Consider the following 17,027-nt stretch of genomic DNA (forward strand, 5'->3'; position numbering starts at 1 on the left):
AGGAATAACAGAAGGCTAGGACTGCTGAAACAGATACAATGGGGGGAACACACTGGAGTCTGAGCAAGGACAAGAGCCAGCAGGAGACTGCCTTGTGCAGGGATCTTGTTTCTGCTTTCTCTTCATAAGCAGTTTACTTTCCTAAAACACTGGAAAAGGTAAAGACGGGTAGATATCACGAGAGCTTCCAGGCACTCAATCTTTGCACAATCTCCACGCCTAGGAACCAACAGCCTACCCCTGAGAAGGGTAAACTGTACTGGCAGTCAAGTCACCTTTGAGGAATCAGCTAAGGACTACAAATCTAATTTTTGAAGCATGAGAAGGTGGCTTCCACAAACTGCAGCCTTAATTAAACCTTGCAGAATTGTAGAGAATAATCAGGAAAACATGATTAAAAGGTTTCTTAATACTTGAAAGTAGCACTTGCTAGGAGACAGCAAGGGCTTGTGAAAAGACTTTGACAGGAATGCCAAGGTAACAGCTCCAGGAAACCTATCTGGACTCGGCAAGGTCCCTCATGATCAAAAGTACTTGTGAACCAGAAAGAAAAATGAGGAGTGGGTGCTGACATCATTAGTTGGATTAGAAACTGCTCAAACTCAGAGCATGAATCTTTAGTACCTAGCAACAGGTCAATAAATAATTTTCTGCATGAGCTGACCAACAGTTCACCTCCCTTGAGGTGTCCTTCAGACCATAAAACACAGGCCTTTAAATTTTTTTTTAAATGTTTTTATTTATTTTTGAGAGAGAACAAGCGAGCAAGCAGGGGACGGGGAGAGAGAGAGAGAGACACAGAATCTGAAGCAGGCTCCAGGGTCTGAGCTGTCAGCACAGAGCCTGATGCCGGGCTCGAACCCACGAATCATGAGATCATGACCTGAGCCGAAGTCAGACGCTTAACCGCCTGAGCCACCCAGGCGCCCCAAAACACAGGTCTTTAAAGCTTGTCTCGTTATGAAATGGTTTGGTTCTCACTCTTCTGGCTCTACATTCTCTTCTTCCACATACTCACCCTGCTACGCAATCCCAAAATGTTAATGGCTACTCTCAAAGGTGGAGAAGCATTTTTTCGCTACCAGAGGATTAACCAACCAGCATCTAATTCAAGGCACTCTTAGAGTACGAATTCCACAAACTCATCCATAAACTCCCTTGATTATTAAGTGGAATTTCTAGATACTGGTTTTCTTTCTTTGATCTTTTAAGAAACTTCTGAAAAAAAAAAAAATGGGGCGCCTGGGTGGCTCAGTCAGTTAGGCATCCGACTTCAGCCCAGGTCATGATCTCACAGTTTGTGGGTTCGAGCCCCACATCGGGCACTGTGCTGACAGCTCAGAGCCTGGAGCCTGCTTCAGATTCTGTGTCTCCCTCTCTCTCTGCCCCTCCCCTGCTTACACTCTGTCTCCCAAAAATAAATATTTAAAAAAAAAAGAAAGAAGGAAAGAAACTTCTGAACCGCTTACACTATCTTCAATTGCCTTAACTACCTCATTCCAAATAAAGCACAAGAATTCTTACAAAAACATGCCATAGTTTACCTGCCTTACAAGCAGCAGCAAAAATGAATTTAACGAGTCATTTTTCCTTAAAACCTACTGTTTCAAAAAGGAAAAACAAAGTTAACACTTCAAATGCCACAATTTTTTTAATTGGTTACAAAAAATGATGATGCTGTGGCATCAATGTTTATGAATCTTGTCAAGTGACAACACAGAGTAATGTGTTTAGCCATTTAAAAACACTCCTTTCGGGGCGCCTGGGTGGCGCAGTCGGTTGAGCGTCCGACTTCAGCCAGGTCACGATCTCGCGGTCCGGGAGTTCGAGCCCCGCGTCAGGCTCTGGGCTGATGGCTCAGAGCCTGGAGCCTGTTTCCGATTCTGTGTCTCCCTCTCTCTCTGCCCCTCCCCCGTTCATGCTCTGTCTCTCTCTGTCCCAAAAATAAATAAACGTTGAAAAAAAAAAAAAAAAAAAAAAAACTTAAAAAAAAAAAAAAAAAAAAACACTCCTTTCTAGGGGCACCTGGGTGGCTCAGTCAGTTGAGCATCCAACTTTCGCTCAGGTCACGATCTCTGTGGTTCTCGAGTTTGAGCCCCAGCATCAGGGTCTGTGCTGACAGCTCAGAGCCTGGAGCCTGCTTCAGATTCTGTGTCTCCCTCTCTCTCTGTCCCCTCCCCCACTCATGCTATGTCTCTGTGTCTCAAAAAATAAATAAATGTTAGAAAAAAATTTTTAAACATTCTTTTTAGATCTGGGCACAGTATTAAAAAAAAAAAAAAACGCACACACACACAATGTAATACTCTACTAGTTTTTTTAAAAACTGACAGTAATATGTCTTTATTATGGATTAAGCAAGTGTAAGAAATAGCTATTTGTAATCTTTAAAACAATGCACTGAAAATAAGTTAATTTCAGAGTTTTATTGTATTGCACTAAAGGAACAGCAGGACGGTTATACAATGTTCTCTCTCATTCAGTTTTGAAAATCTAAAGTACTTGCAAATTCTTAAGAATACCTTTACCACCAGATTAGAACATTAAGTATAATAACCAATTTCTTAATAAGTAATGTCTTACAAATTAAAACACATTTAAAATAGCTTTAAATGCATTCTTCACAAGTAATTCAGCATATATTTTTATATCATGTTCACTTATGCTTAAGAATTAAAGCAAGTATATTACTCTGATGGAAATAATGGGAAATCTCTCACTCATGCAATATACAGGGATAATATTCAAGTTGAAGGGGAGAAAATCCCACTCTTCTTATTTTGTCAATGTGTCCATATATAATCACATACATGATAAATGAGGAAACCCATGAAGTTTCCCACAAGTCAGATATATATTTTCAGTTCATCAGAAGCACCTGATATCTACAGCTAATTTATAATTAGATGGCACTTCAATAAACCAAAATGAGCCCTACAAGTTCCTATAAACAAAAGCTTCCAATGGACTAAGGATAGTCAATAATTAATGCAATCATTCAAGGGATTATGGCTGTTCCTTAAGGAGTGCAAGTTCAAACCTGTCAACACCAGAGGTATCATTTTATATTAATTTATACGTAATTCCATTTAAATTCTTTATCCAAGTATAACATATGAAAACAGTCTTTCCACAAGCAAAAAATGTGGAAACATTTAAAAAATAAGGAGTCATTTTTTAAAGTAACTGATCAGATTCCATAGCTACTCTTGGAAACAGGATCTTGCTGGATAGAATCCCTTCATTTGGTGGCTTTTTGCATGCACTTACTGGACCAATTCTTCTGTGTGTTGTTCTAAGAGCTCACCAAAACATAGATCATGCTGAAAAGAAGAAAAAGCCTATTAATTCAAACATTCCTAATTATAAAAACAAAAGGCACCAAAAAGTTGAGTCTGCTTTACACAGCCAACTAGTTTATGATATCACACCACCACAGAAAATGAAAAGACCAATGACCAGTTCACGAGACAATCTTCATTTGCATTTATGGACTTTTGCCTAAGGTAGGACTTGGCTCAGTGCTTGTGCTGTGGTTGTCTCCTATTTTCTTTCCAATTTTAGCAAACAGAACAGCACAGCTGAAAGCTTAATAGGGGATCAGAGCTTAGAGAAGCCATCCAAACAGTGCACTGCTCTAGAGTCGTCTAATAATAGCAGTGAGCATCTCGCAAGGGCTCACTTCATGCCAGGCCCTCCACTAGGTCTTTTATGTACATGACCTCGCTGAATCCTCCAAGCAGTCCTAGGAGTTGGGTACCATTATCATCCCCATTTTACAGATGGCAATGGTGACTTAAGGAACTTTCCCATCAGAGAAAGGCTCTAGGCAACAGCAAGAGGGTTAAAAAAGAAAAGGGCACAAGTGAGCAAAATAAAAAATAACCCTTTGATTCAGACCAACTCTACCAGAGTAAGGTGGGAAAGGCATGGTTCCAAAGCATGGGTCTCTAACTGGATATACAAAGCAAAGAGTTGAGCAAACTCGACAAACAACTTAAAAGCAGAAATGAAATGACATAGAGCCACCACATGCCCACAAGTGCACATCTCTGATTTTCTCATTTATTCAATCATTCATTTCTTTCTTTCAACAAATATGTCTCAAGTACCACTATATGCCAGCACTGTTCCAGTTATTTGTTAAAGAAACTGAAAAAATGAAAACTAACAGGAAATGAAAATGACACATGGCATTTTGCTGTTTAGAACTTATTCACTATCTGTTTCATAAATGAACGTCTGTGGATGCACTAATGGATACTCATTTTCACAGGTATAACCTCTAAAAGCATAACATATCTTTTCCATGAATTTCAGTCTAGCACTTCATTCATCATTTTCCGTAATGGAAACATATAACGTAAAGAGAAACATGAATATAAACCTACCATCTAATACTCAGCAAGTTCTCCAGTAACAAAAAGAAGAGGGAATAAGAAAGCAGCTTAATGAATACAATTCCATCTTACATGGCCAACTTTCTTCCTATTTTGGAAATCAGTTGGAACTGTTCTCTCTGGCTGAATATATATCAATAAAAGATGAGAAAAGTATATTGGTGCAGTTTAAAGAAATACAATCCCACGTGTGAGAGTGCCCCTTCCCTCATTTTAATGAGCAGCCATTTTATTCCATCTCCAGTACACCTAGGGCGGTGGTGCTCACCCAGGGCTGACTGCGCCCCGCAGAGGGCATCTGGCACTGTCTGGAGGCATTCTTGGTTTTGAAGACTGCAGAAGAGCAGGCGCTACTGGCATCTACTGGGTAGAGGCCAGGGATGTTGCTAAACATCCCACAATGCACGGACAGCCCCCACAACAAAGATTTATCCAGGCCAAAATGTCAACAGTGCCAAGGTCAAGGACTGCTGGCCTAGAGGAATGATGCAGTCCATCATGGCTATAAAGGGAGAGGAGTCGATCGCTGCACCATCACATAGGAAAGACCTGTTTCTTTCATGCTCCCATTCAGATGAAGCAAGCCATAAAATAAAGGGCAGAGCATACAGTTTGTAAAGAATGATAAAAAGTAAAATACCATGGCAAGAGAGATGGTGAAGCCAAGCACAAACATTTTGGCAAACTCACACTTTTTTTTTTTTGCAATCTTCTCAATGCCATCACTTTGCACGGACAATGAGGATTACTGTGTCTGAAAACTTAGGAAGCAGCACCCCTGACCAAACTTTCTGACTCTGACCGCACACCAGCTGGGTGTCCCGACAAGTACCAGTTTATTCATATTCAACGTATGTGCATTTGCTGGTGTGCACTGTGCCATTAGCAGTTACCACCATTCAAGATGCTGAGTTATTCTTCAAGTGGATTTTAAGGTGTTAAGACTGTAATGCCTACAAACGTTTTAGGCAGCAAAGTGAAATCATATATTCATTTTCTTTTTTAAACTCACCCGTATAGGTAGTAAAAAAATGCTAGAAGATAAAAAGCCAATTTGCACCAGCCTTCTTTCTGACAATACGCTAAAATGTCTGCATTCATGATGGTTGTAGGGTCATAGAGTCCTGGTCCACTCATCACTGGCCTACTCATATACCTGCAATAAACACAGTCCATTAGCCACTCCAAAAAGGATGGGAAGGAGGGTTTTTCTCCTCAAATAACATTTGTTACAATGAGAGGCAGTCCACACAGGGAAGAGTGCTTTTAGTTCCAGGGTGGAGTTCTTTCCTCTTATCATCTTAATTTTAAAACAAGAGCCCCTAGGGGCGCCTGGGTGGCTCAGTCAATTAAGTATCTGACTCTCGATTTTGGCAGAGGTAATAATCTCATGGTTCATGGGATCAAGCCCTGTGTTGGGCTCTGCACTGGAACCTTCTTGGGATTCTCTCTCTCCCTCTCTCTCTGCCCCTTTACCGCTCGTGTGCGTGCACATGTGCACATTCTCTCTCTCCCCAAATAAATAAACTTTAAAATAAATAAATAAGCTCCTAAATGAGAACAGGACAGTTATTTAGGCCACATCTGGTCTGCCCTATACTTTCATAAATACAAGAAAAAGAACAATAACTATAAAAAATTAAGGTTTTTTTTTCTCTTAACTTTTTCTTTTAACGTAATTTTAGACTTACAGAAAAGAACACTTCACCAAGATATTCACATTAACCACACACCTCCACCCTTCTCTTTTTTGTTCTAGCTCCAAATATGCATGTTTTTCTCAAAAAAAAACTATTTCAAACTCAGTCACAGATGTGGTATCACTTTACTCCTAAACACTTTTAAAGTCTATTTCCTAAAATGAAGAGCAATGAGATTTTAACGTGCCTATTAAAGAAAAAACAAAAAACCTCTAACTCTATTATGTAGCTCTGACATACCTTAAAAGTTATAAAAAATGAATATATTTTATAAACCAAATTTAAAATCATAGTGTAAAAATGGAGAAAGAAGTTAAACACACTGTACATTTTGATTTATATGAAATTCAAAGATGGGCAAAATTAATTCAAGTTCACAGAGATCACTGCTCTCCTTGGAGGTGCAGGGGTAACAGACAGGGATAGGGCTTCAGAGCTGCACACATAACTGTATCCAAATTAAACCTCACTTTTTGAAAAACACTTCTAAAGATTAACAAAGTAAGTGCCATAAAAGGTATTTAAACAGCTATTTGTTCATCTACTTGATTTTTAAAATAAATGCCAACTGGGGCGCCTGGGTGGCTCAGTCAGTTGAGCACCTGACTTCAGTTCAGGTCATGATCTCGCAGTCAGTGAGGTAGAGCCCCACGTTGGGCTCTATGCTGACAGCTCAGAGCCTGGAGCCTGCTTCTCTCTCTGCCCCTCCCCCACTCACACTCTCTTTCTCTATCCGAAATAAACTTAAAATAAATGCCAACTAATTTTCAGTTTTCATTTAAGTGACTAGCATGTAAGATAACCATAGTATAAGTAAGATATAATTAGGAAAAGTATTAGATATATATCTATATTACCTCCAAATATGGTATGCCAAGAGGGGCATATTGAGACCCAGCGTAAGCCATTCTGCTGCACAAAGAAACATGACACAGAAGAAAGCATGGATGAGGTACTCTGGAAGTACGAGCTGGAAGAAAAATACAAGGCAGTTATCAAAATGCCTTGGCATTAAGTCAAATGCTGTTGGAAAGCAGGTGGCAACCAAGTTCCCATAATGCAAAATCACTGTTTTCTTAGAATCAGAGATGAAAGATGCTGAGTGTTGTTTCCATATTTAAATTTTTACCAAAAGCAGAATTAGAAGCAAACTGACCAGATGATATAGCTCGCGCTAAGAAAATAAATAGAACTTAAAATTTAAAATTCAAATTCTTACAGTAACAGGTTAAATTATACAAAGTTACCACCCAGACTATTCAGTTATTTGCTAATCACTTGGAATACTTCCCACCATTCAACAATGATAAAAATATAAAAATGAGGTATCTGATCGCATGCAACATGATACAAAAAAAAAAAAAAATCCACAAAAACAAAAGTTCCCTTTAGATTATTTTACACACTAATGTTTTAAAGCTTTTAACAGAAACCAGGAATGCTACATATACAATATTTAGCAAACCACACTACATTACCACAAAAGTCATTTTTCAACGGAAAGCCAAAAGCCAATAATCTCAGCACAGTCATAGGGGGAAGAACACTAATATACACAGATGCAAACAATGTGCATTCTGCAATGTAGGAGGGAAAAGACACAGTTCTGAACCATAAAATTGGAAATTTCCCTAGTTCCTGAGCTCTGATTTTACATGGCCTTCCCGTTTCTTTTAAGCCTGCTTTCCAATGAACTACTACAGGCACAGCAGACCAGTAGAAGCTCAGAACTCAAAAACAAAATAATTTGTTTGATTGTAGAGAAAAATTAATTGAAGAGAAATACTTTTTATAAAATAACCAAGAATTCATGCTTTAGTTTTAATTGTCTTTCTCATCCTAAAGATTTCAGCCTAATGACTCTTATTTAAAGTCCCAAACATTTCATTTCAAGTTTCGGCCAAGGACTTCCTATGAGTCACAAATGCAAAGCCAGTTTCTCAGATGTTCACATCGTATCAAGGTAAAATTATATGAATCCTCAACATCAGCAGATCTTTACTGAAAGGAAACCATCGCTGCAGAAACAATGCAATTGTACTACATACTCAAGCCTGCTTTCTACTACTCCCAAATCACTTTCTTCATTTCAAAGCTGTAAAGCAAAGTTTTTTAATGAATATTTTAAATGAAATCTCAGTAAAACCAACTAATCTATACCACTAACCAGATATTTTCTACAAACTTAATATAATAAACTCTGTGTATGTATACAAACTTGTAAATAACACGAACCATTAAGCCACCATTTAATTAAGATCAAAATTAAACATCTACAAGAAAACAAGAAAAGGTCCACAGGAAATCTTTGAAACACAAAGACTACAACCAGGACAGACCAAGAAAAAGATACATTATATTAGGTGTTCCACTAGAGCTGTTTATAATACTCGTGTAAATTACAGGATTTTTCTTTTCCTTATAATAAGTACTTCAGCTCTTTAAAGCCAAGCGATAGGTAACAATACAAATCATCCAAGTTTTCATCCTACAATTCCAAACTGAGATATGGGGAGAAAATGATTTAGAAAGCATGATCTCTACTGCTCTTAACAATATACTTTAGTAAGAGGGATAATAAAGATAATCTGCAACTCTTCCAGTTCTAATATGAAACAATGCCACACTCCCTTCATCTCAAAAAAATCCAGACACTTTTATTATACATCTCTTACAAAAACCAGCCCACTCCAATCATTCTTTAATGGTGAAATTTCCTGGTAAGTGGCACAAAAATTATTCCATTTAGGAACCAATGTTTACACAAAAACTAGTATCCAGAAAAAAATTCCTCACACAAATATGGCTGAAATGATAATATTTAACATGCAAATCGTAACATTCTCTAGTTAAGGTTCACATTTTAACATAGAATATTTGTCTTCCCCCATACTTTGGCAGAATTGTCAAAACAAACTTTAAATAGGGAAAACTGTCAGATGCACTGCTAGCAAGCCAATTATCGGCACCCTATCCAGAATGCAACTTGTGCTGGTATAAAAACTCCCAATCTATGCCACATCGGGGTGTCCCAAGCAAGTTATCTTTTTAAGGTGAGAATTTCCTTCCATGAAGAAGAGTCAGAAATCACACGTTCTATGTAAAAATGAAATTAGTCCCTCTTAAATTTACAATAAATTAGGGAAACACCGAAGCTTGAACTTAAAAATGTGGAGGTCTGGGTTCTACCTTAGCTGTTTGATCTTGTTAGTAAAGTGCTTCAACCTGGCTAAGCCTCAGCCTATCCTCCTATTCATGAGAATAACAATACACCTACCCTTTAGGACTGTCACAAGCACTGAAAGAAAAATCCCAAGTAGAGATGCTTAGCACAGAGCCTGGTGCCCAGGAAAGCCCTCATCTGATTTCAGCTTTTCTCATCCTCATCATTTTTTGGTTATTTGAAGTAATGAGAAGCCAAAGAAGATAGAATATTATTAATAAATTGTCATTAATAAACAAATTTTGGTTTCTTAATTTCTTGGTAACAATTAGTTTCAACAGTGGGTTAAGATATTTTACAATGAACATTGCGACTTTCCAATGAGAAAGCAGACTCATCTTCTCTTTTGTTTCCTAACAGCAGAGAAAGAGCCAGTAAGTTAACACTGTTAATTGTCCCTACATAGTCTTACTGTAGCAGTTCTTTAAAGACAAGCTAGAAATCTATTCCATCACTCATATTTATCTAGGAAACAATGATAAAGTAGCAAACTAACTTTGTAGATCTTTCCCCAAAAAAATCCTTCTAGCATGCTAGTGCCTTACAGTTTTATACAACTCAAGTCTACACAAGTTTTCATCTTCATTAAGTAACTTTTAAAGATGAATTATTGTATTATTGTATTCTTGAAGACGTACCCACTGCTTTCAAACAACCTTTCAGTTTCTGACCAGTTAGGCAAAATCAAACCTACAGGCTAAAGGTAAAATCTTCCTAAATGAATAAACTAAATGAAGTCAAAAAATATGTATAAAAACCCCTAAGCACAATGGAGCCGATCCGCATTATAACTAAATCCATCAGAGCTCAGAACTTAGTGTAAGACAAGGCTGTTTTAGAAATTGAGAGTGGATATATACCAGAAATAACTATGTAGACATCTGTACATAAATTATTATCCATAAAATTCTGACAGCATGAGTCCAGAGCCTAAGGACAGAGCTATCCACCTAAAAAGAGTAAAAAATTAATTCCAGAATAGACATAACCAAAAAAAAAAAAAAAAAAAAGTAGACATCCTCCTGAAGACTCCACTTCCGGGCTACCTCACAGTAAGTCACAACATAAGAATAACCTTACCATCTATTAAAGTCATTGTATGTTAACAACTTTCAAACACTGAACCAAATAATGTAATATAGAAGTGCCTATGGCTATAACATTTCAGAAATGCATAAGCATTTAACAGCTTTCCCTACTTGACTGGGCCAGCAAGCAAACATTTGCATAAAGTAAGAAATTTCATGAAATCATAAACCTCAACAGGCATATAAATGAACACACCGAACAGAACACTTTACAGATACAAATGCCCTAACCCTCCCCATGAAATGAATGTAGCATTAAAACATTAAACTAAAAAGCAGTACACACCTTTAATGCAATTTTGACTCTTTTAATCTTTTTGACCTTTTCAACTGTCTTTGGCCGACAATGTAAAAAGCAGATTGGAAGAATGTTAGTATGACAGCTGACAAGATCACCAGCAGATTAATAATAGTCAGAATAGTCAAGCAGGAAAAAGAGTATTTTTGTAAATTCTGCCTACTCAAAAAAAGTACAACTATATCATGCTACTGAGAATATTGGCCATTTTTAAATTATATCAAGTTAAAAGCAAAAACAGGTTAAAAATCTACAGAAAAATCCTTTATTATAACTTACAGGATTCAGGGTATTACACTGGTCTATGGGATTCTTGTAATCAGTCTTCAGTTCATCAAATGCTATAATCTAAAATAAAATTAAAATAGTTAGGACCTCTCACTTTATTACAATACAGCAACAAACCTGCCCCATCATCAAATGATAATTAAATTCAGTTAATAAAACAAAAGCAAAAGTAGGGTATACTACATGTACCAATTTACAGTAAATTCACTATGTGCTAATAACCAGAATCAGATTTAAAGAACTGAAAACATGTTTATATTAGTATCATTTAAATGATCTTATACTACTATAATAAATATCTTCAATTTTCAATTTTTCAGTGCCTCTGTTCAACTTATTCTTTCTTCTTGAGATTATTTTTTCCCTCACCCACAACTATTTACCAAAACTCTTCATTATAAAAACCCTCTTCCTATGTTGGCTCCTCTCTGTAGGTTACCCTGACTCCCTTGGGCCAAAATAACTGCATGCCACTCTAATATCCACATAGCACAGGACTTTATAATGCCACCAATATGGCATTTCTCACACTGAAGTATTTATGTACAGGTCTGTGTGCCCCTCAGGGTGAAGTATTTTTCATCATTTGTGCATGCCCTGCTCTGGTCACAGAATTCAGTGGGACACTAGAGATGGGCTCACATGCTTCAGTCTGTTCCCCCATTTGTGCTCACATTTCAAAGTCCTACTTCAATTTGGAAAACAAGAAAGAGCCTCAGAATAGAGAGGAACACCAAATGATTTTCAAACTTCGTGGCCAGAATCGCCACATACTGTCGTGCAATTTCTACAAGACAAAAGGCCAGGGCCAGGTGGAAGCTCAAAGCCAGCCCGTGCTCCTGTGGTCATGGGCTCTACACCAGGCTCTGCACTGAGAGCCTGTGTCCAATCAGGAGGGAGGATTCTTCTCATTATTCTGCCCCAACAGAGAGCAGAACTTCTTTGTTCTATTGTACCTAAAGGCATCACATAAGCAAAAGCAGCCCTGTTCAAGGCCACGATAAAAGTGATCAGTTTGACCTCCTTCTGTGTCATATGCATATTCCTACCACTTGCGGGTGGTTTCATTAGGGTCACCAAACTAAAAACTGAAGGGTAACCCAGGTAAGACCAGCTTCTCATGGTGTGATGAGCCAAACAAGTATAAATGCAATAGGGGAGAAAGATCTCATCCACTTATAAAATATATGGCAAGAATGTTTCTGTCTACATCTGGAGAAATGTGGCTATAACATTTAGGGTCACTTAACACATAACTTCAAAATCAAAATGTACTGAAAAATCAATAAGGGCAACATACCACTCAAAATAAGAAGCCAAAAGCACCAAGTTTATGGGGGAGCTGCTTTAGCTGCTGTCACTGGTCATCTAGGAGACAGAGAACCTTTCCTTTGGTGCCCTTCCTCTGGTAGGTTAGGAATAGTATCCTCGTATGTGAGACAGTGTTAACTCAATATTACCAGTGATCAATGGAGTTCTGTATTTCTAGCTTTCACTATGCTAGTTTATTTCCCTGTTAAAGTTCTTCACTTCATAAAAAGATCTTTTTTTTATTTTTTTTTTAATTTTTTTTTTAATGTTTTTATTTATTTTTGAGACAGAGAGAGACAGAGCATGAGTGGGGAAGGGGCAGAGAGAGAGGGAGACACAGAATCCGAAGCAGGCTCCAGGCTCTGAGCTGTCAGCACAGAGCCCGACGCGGGCTCGAACTCACAGACTGTAAGATCGTGACCTGAGCTGAAGTCGGACGCTTAACCAACTGAGCCACCCAGGCACCCCAAAAGATCTTTTTTTAAATGTTCTAAAATTTTATAAAACTCAACAACCTGATCAAATAAAAAATTATAAGTAAAATACGAATAGAAGAAAAATAATTAAAATGTAAACTCCATGACAGCAAAAATTTTTTGTTGTATTCACTGCTATGTCCCTGGTACTAGCACATACTTAAGTGTTCAGTCAATATTTATTGAATGAAAGGCAAGGGGGCGGGGGGGGGGGGGGGGGCGGGAGGGGTGGAGAGCCCTAGCTTAAAAAAATACAGAACTCACCAAAAGGCATTTGCCTTTGCTAATAAACCCTAACACATATAAATGCTAAAAATATAAATGTACAATTAGAAGATACTAATTTCTGATTACTTATGGATATTAGTCAAATACCTGACATTTGTTGTGATACATCCCCAGTGCATCTTAATAATAAAGATCAAGACAAGGACTGTCATTGCAAATAAAATTACTTGCCTATAACAAAGATCCAATTTAACAGCAGAGTATAAAACTTATGTTTTAAAACTAACTCCTTTGGACACTTTGTTCAGGTGATTTCAAGGGATCTTTTAACGAGTACGTTACTGCAATGAGTGCTACAAGCTGGAGTTTTCAAAACTCTTCTGAAAAGATTCTTTTTTTTTTTTTTTAATTTTTTTTTTAACGTTTATTTATTTCTGAGACAGAGACAGACAGAGCATGAGCAGGGGGAGGGGCAGAGAGAGAGGGAGACACAGAATCCGAAACAGGCTCCAGGCTCTGAGCTGTCAGTATAGAGTCCGACGTGGGGCTCGAACTCACGGATCGTGAGATCATGACCTGAGCCGAAGTCGGACGCTTAACCGACCAAGCCACCCAGGCGCCCCTGAAAAGATTCTTAACCTAGTGGTTTTCATATCTTTTGTTACTGTGTGCCTGGACAAAGACGTTCACAAAATTTCCCCCCAAGTGCAAAAACAAAACAGATATATTCCTAAAGATACCAAACTATGCAATTCAGGATACCTTCAAATTCGATGCCTGTCTTTGGAATGATTTTTGTTCAGACAAATCTATGCTCCCAACTCTACTCCCTACAGAGCATCAATCACATGAATTAGGACCAAATAGAGAGATGTAACCATCAACTCAAAAAATAACCTCCATACAACAGTTAATGTAAACAGGATTCTTTGAATTTCTAACTGAAATTTCCAAATGAGTCTTCTGATACTTAAAACTACCTAAGAAGATAAACTGAAGGTTATGTAGTTAACCTTATGTAGTTAACAGAAAAATTTAAACTATATATTTTGGAATTTTCAATTTGTTCCCAAAGGATGTATAATACTCTGGACTAAGAAATCCTTAAGGATAAAGGCTCTCTGTACTCTGCGGAGTACAAATGAAGTCTTAAATTTTTTTTTAAATTCTATAACAGGACTTAAAATTACCTAGTTCACCCAGACATATATTCACTTCAAAGGTGAAACTAAATTACCCATTTTTTAAAACATTCAGTTCAGGTATTCCTTAAGCTAAACACAACCTGTTCAAAATGTAAACGTGGCCATCCACAGTTCTCTTCTCAGAATCCTTACCATCTCAAAAAACAAAGTATCCATCAAGCAGGAAGTGACTTAAATCCACATATACAAATGGAAGGGAATCACACACTTCACGTCCACCGAAGGCTTACTAAAGTGGAGCTAGTTTGCATCCAAAATTATCTTTATTTATTGTTCTTCCATCAAAGAGACTAAAACGCTCTTAATTTATTGGTTCCTACCCACAAGCATTTTGAGGGAGGAATTACTTAACAGCCTACCTAAGTAAGCATTCCCCACTATACAAGCAGTTGGGTTCTAAAGTAATTATTAACAGGGGCTCCTGGGTGGCTTAGTCAGTTCGGCTCAGGACATGATCTTGAGGTTGGTGAGTTTGAGCCCCGCATCAGGCTCTGTGCTGACAGCCCAGGGCCTGGAGCCAGCTTCGGATTCTGTGTCTCCCTCTCTCTCTGCCCCTGTCCTGTTTGCTTGCTCTCTCTAAAATAAACAAACATTAAAATTTTTTTAATAAAAAAAATAATTATAAACAATCACACTCTTTAGCAAAAGAGAGTAATTTGTGATATCATTCTACTTTTGAGATTTTTTTACAAGACACTGCTATTTAAATCACGCTGCCTCTCTATGTTCCATAAGAAATCCTTGTTATAGGGCTGATGACACAGGACTTAAAATTTACATGGGACTGAACGTGTCCAATCATTCAAATGAAAATTAATATCCTAAAAGGTACTAAAAGGATATGAGGGCAGAAGCAAATATAAGATAAATGTTTTAATGAATGCTGATTTCCAGAAGGCTGCTTCTCATTTTGTGCTAGAGAAACAAGAATCCTTCGAAATCTGTTGTAGAACTGTCAGGGGAAACTTCCTTGTACCTTACAGGAACCAGTAAAGATGTGCTTCAATCCTGCGGCATGATGTGAGTAAAAAGAAAAAAAAAAAAAAATGCACTAGGAAAATTTAAGATTTCTGAGCATTTTCAAAATCAAATTAAAACTATCTCTACTAAATCCAGCTACCCTGAAAAGAAGGCTGTCTCTTGAGAAACTCTGGCGGTCAAAGTATGATTTAGGGGAAAAGTTCGGAGATACAGTCAACAAAGTAATCAATCCAATCTGCATCAAAGTTCACAAGGAAACAGAATCTGAAAAAAAAGAAAATCATTCTACTCGAAAAGTACCCAACAAGTGCTGAAACCAGCAATGGAAATTCATCTAAAGTATACCATCTCATTTGGGCCACACTCCTGCGGAAACCCGAAAAGAAAGACAATGTGACTAAATAATAGTAATTTGGCAAACTTCATTCCCGCTAAGCACGCAGCATGCCTCCGTGCGCCCTTCACATCTCCCCGGGATGCGGAGACGCGGAGCCCCAGGCCCGCGGAGGGTCCGCGCCAGCGAAGCGCTGTCCCGCAGGGCCCGGCGGGACCACGGCCGCCCCACCCATCCAGGGAGGAGTAGCTGCGCGCGCGCGGCCTGTTCGGGGACACAGCGGGTGCATCCACGGGGCCACCGCACGCCTCGGCTCCTCCCGGACCTGCAGCCCCCGGCCTGCAGACAAGGGGCGCACGGAGCCCTGGCCGCGCCGCCTGCCCCGCCTTGGCCCCAGCCCCTGGCGTGCGGACGGACCAACGGGGGCCGTCGCCGCCCGGACAGCCGCCGACCCCGGGCGTGAAGAAGCTGCGCCGCCTCTTCGCCCTCCTTCCCCCGGACCCCGCTACTCACGTGCCAGATGGCGAAGAAGATAAGCGCGGCGGTGAGCAGCAGCGCCAGCATGTAGCAGAAGGCCGCGAACGTGAACGCCATGGCCGGGAAGAAGGAGCAGGGAGCGGCGCCGGTGCCAGCGGAGAAAGGCGGCGCAGGGCCCTCTGGGTAAAACCATTCACTTCCCCCGGCCGCAGCCACGACCGCCGCCGCCACCGCCTCTGCCGCTGCCGCCGTGCCCGCCCTCCCTGCGCGCCTGCGCACCTGCGCACCAGCCGAGGTGCGCTGGCGCCCTCTGATGGCCGAAGTCTACGACGCGCTTACATTGTCCGCGCAACCGATTGATTTATTTTTCTTTTTTTCCCTCGTTTATTCTTTGAACAAATACTTATTGAATGAGTGTCTACTATGTTCCAGACACTGTGTTTCCCCTTTGAGATGCAAAGGGGGGAAACATACTTGCACCGAAAGAACTTAGTATAGTGCCGGAAAGGAACACTTAAATCATTACAGTATTTATGACCCTGTTAAGGGAAGTCTGCGCTTGTGATGAAAGGTCAGAGAAGGGCATCCATCCCGCTCTGCAGCGTTTAGGGCAGGATTCCTGGAGTAGATGTTTCTTAAGCTGAGGCTTATGTGATGAGTAGAAGTTGTCCAGGCAAAGAGAAGATAGACCAGTACTCCAAAAAGAGGATTGAGCATGAGCAAAGGTACAGAGATGAAAGAAAGAAAAAAGCTCAGTGTCTTAGGTGAAACCATCAGCAGTTCTTAAATTAGTCGAACCTAGCACAAAACAGTGTTAGAAACTTAGAAAGGGGGTCCAGGAGGGTTCAGATCATAGAAGGACTTCCTTATAAGCTTGGTTTTGTTCTTACGCTGGTTGTGACCCACAAAATTGATTCACCACCCTGCTACCTGATCGGGGTCCAGGAGGGTTCAGATCATAGAAGGACTTCCTTATAAGCTTGGTTTTGTTCTTACGCTGGTTGTGACCCACAAAATT

The 17,027-nt window shown here is 39.4% G+C and overlaps 1 protein-coding gene across 1 annotated transcript; it reads right to left on the reverse strand.

The window, feature by feature from the left end:
* Positions 1-2,407: 2,407 nt before the first annotated feature.
* CNIH1 (cornichon family AMPA receptor auxiliary protein 1) lies at positions 2,408-16,281 on the reverse strand. The gene is made up of 5 exons (XM_045451011.1): positions 16,046-16,281; positions 10,989-11,057; positions 6,958-7,070; positions 5,413-5,556; positions 2,408-3,323 (listed from the first exon to the last, which is right to left on the reverse strand). Exons 1-5 carry the CDS (start codon positions 16,124-16,126, stop codon positions 3,296-3,298), a joined length of 435 nt encoding a protein of 144 aa, XP_045306967.1. The 5' UTR covers positions 16,127-16,281; the 3' UTR covers positions 2,408-3,295.
* Between the last annotated feature and the right edge of the window lie 746 nt (positions 16,282-17,027).

Source organism: Leopardus geoffroyi, chromosome B3 (assembly GCF_018350155.1).
Source record: "Leopardus geoffroyi isolate Oge1 chromosome B3, O.geoffroyi_Oge1_pat1.0, whole genome shotgun sequence".
NCBI classification, from domain to species: Eukaryota; Metazoa; Chordata; class Mammalia; order Carnivora; family Felidae; genus Leopardus; species Leopardus geoffroyi.

What these genes read in the sequence shown, in the direction of transcription:
- CNIH1 (XM_045451011.1), bottom strand. Translation starts at nt 16,126, where the DNA reads ATGGCGTTCACGTTCGCGGCCTTCTGCTACATGCTGGCGCTGCTGCTC. An exon ending in TCTTCTTCGCCATCTGGCAC is followed by an intron (nt 11,058 to 16,045) that starts GTGAGTAGCGGG and finishes ATTTTATTTTAG; the next exon opens with ATTATAGCATTTGATGAACT. An exon ending in TTTTTTTACTACCTATACGG is followed by an intron (nt 3,324 to 5,412) that starts GTGAGTTTAAAA and finishes TCTTCTTTTCAG; the next exon opens with CATGATCTATGTTTTGGTGA.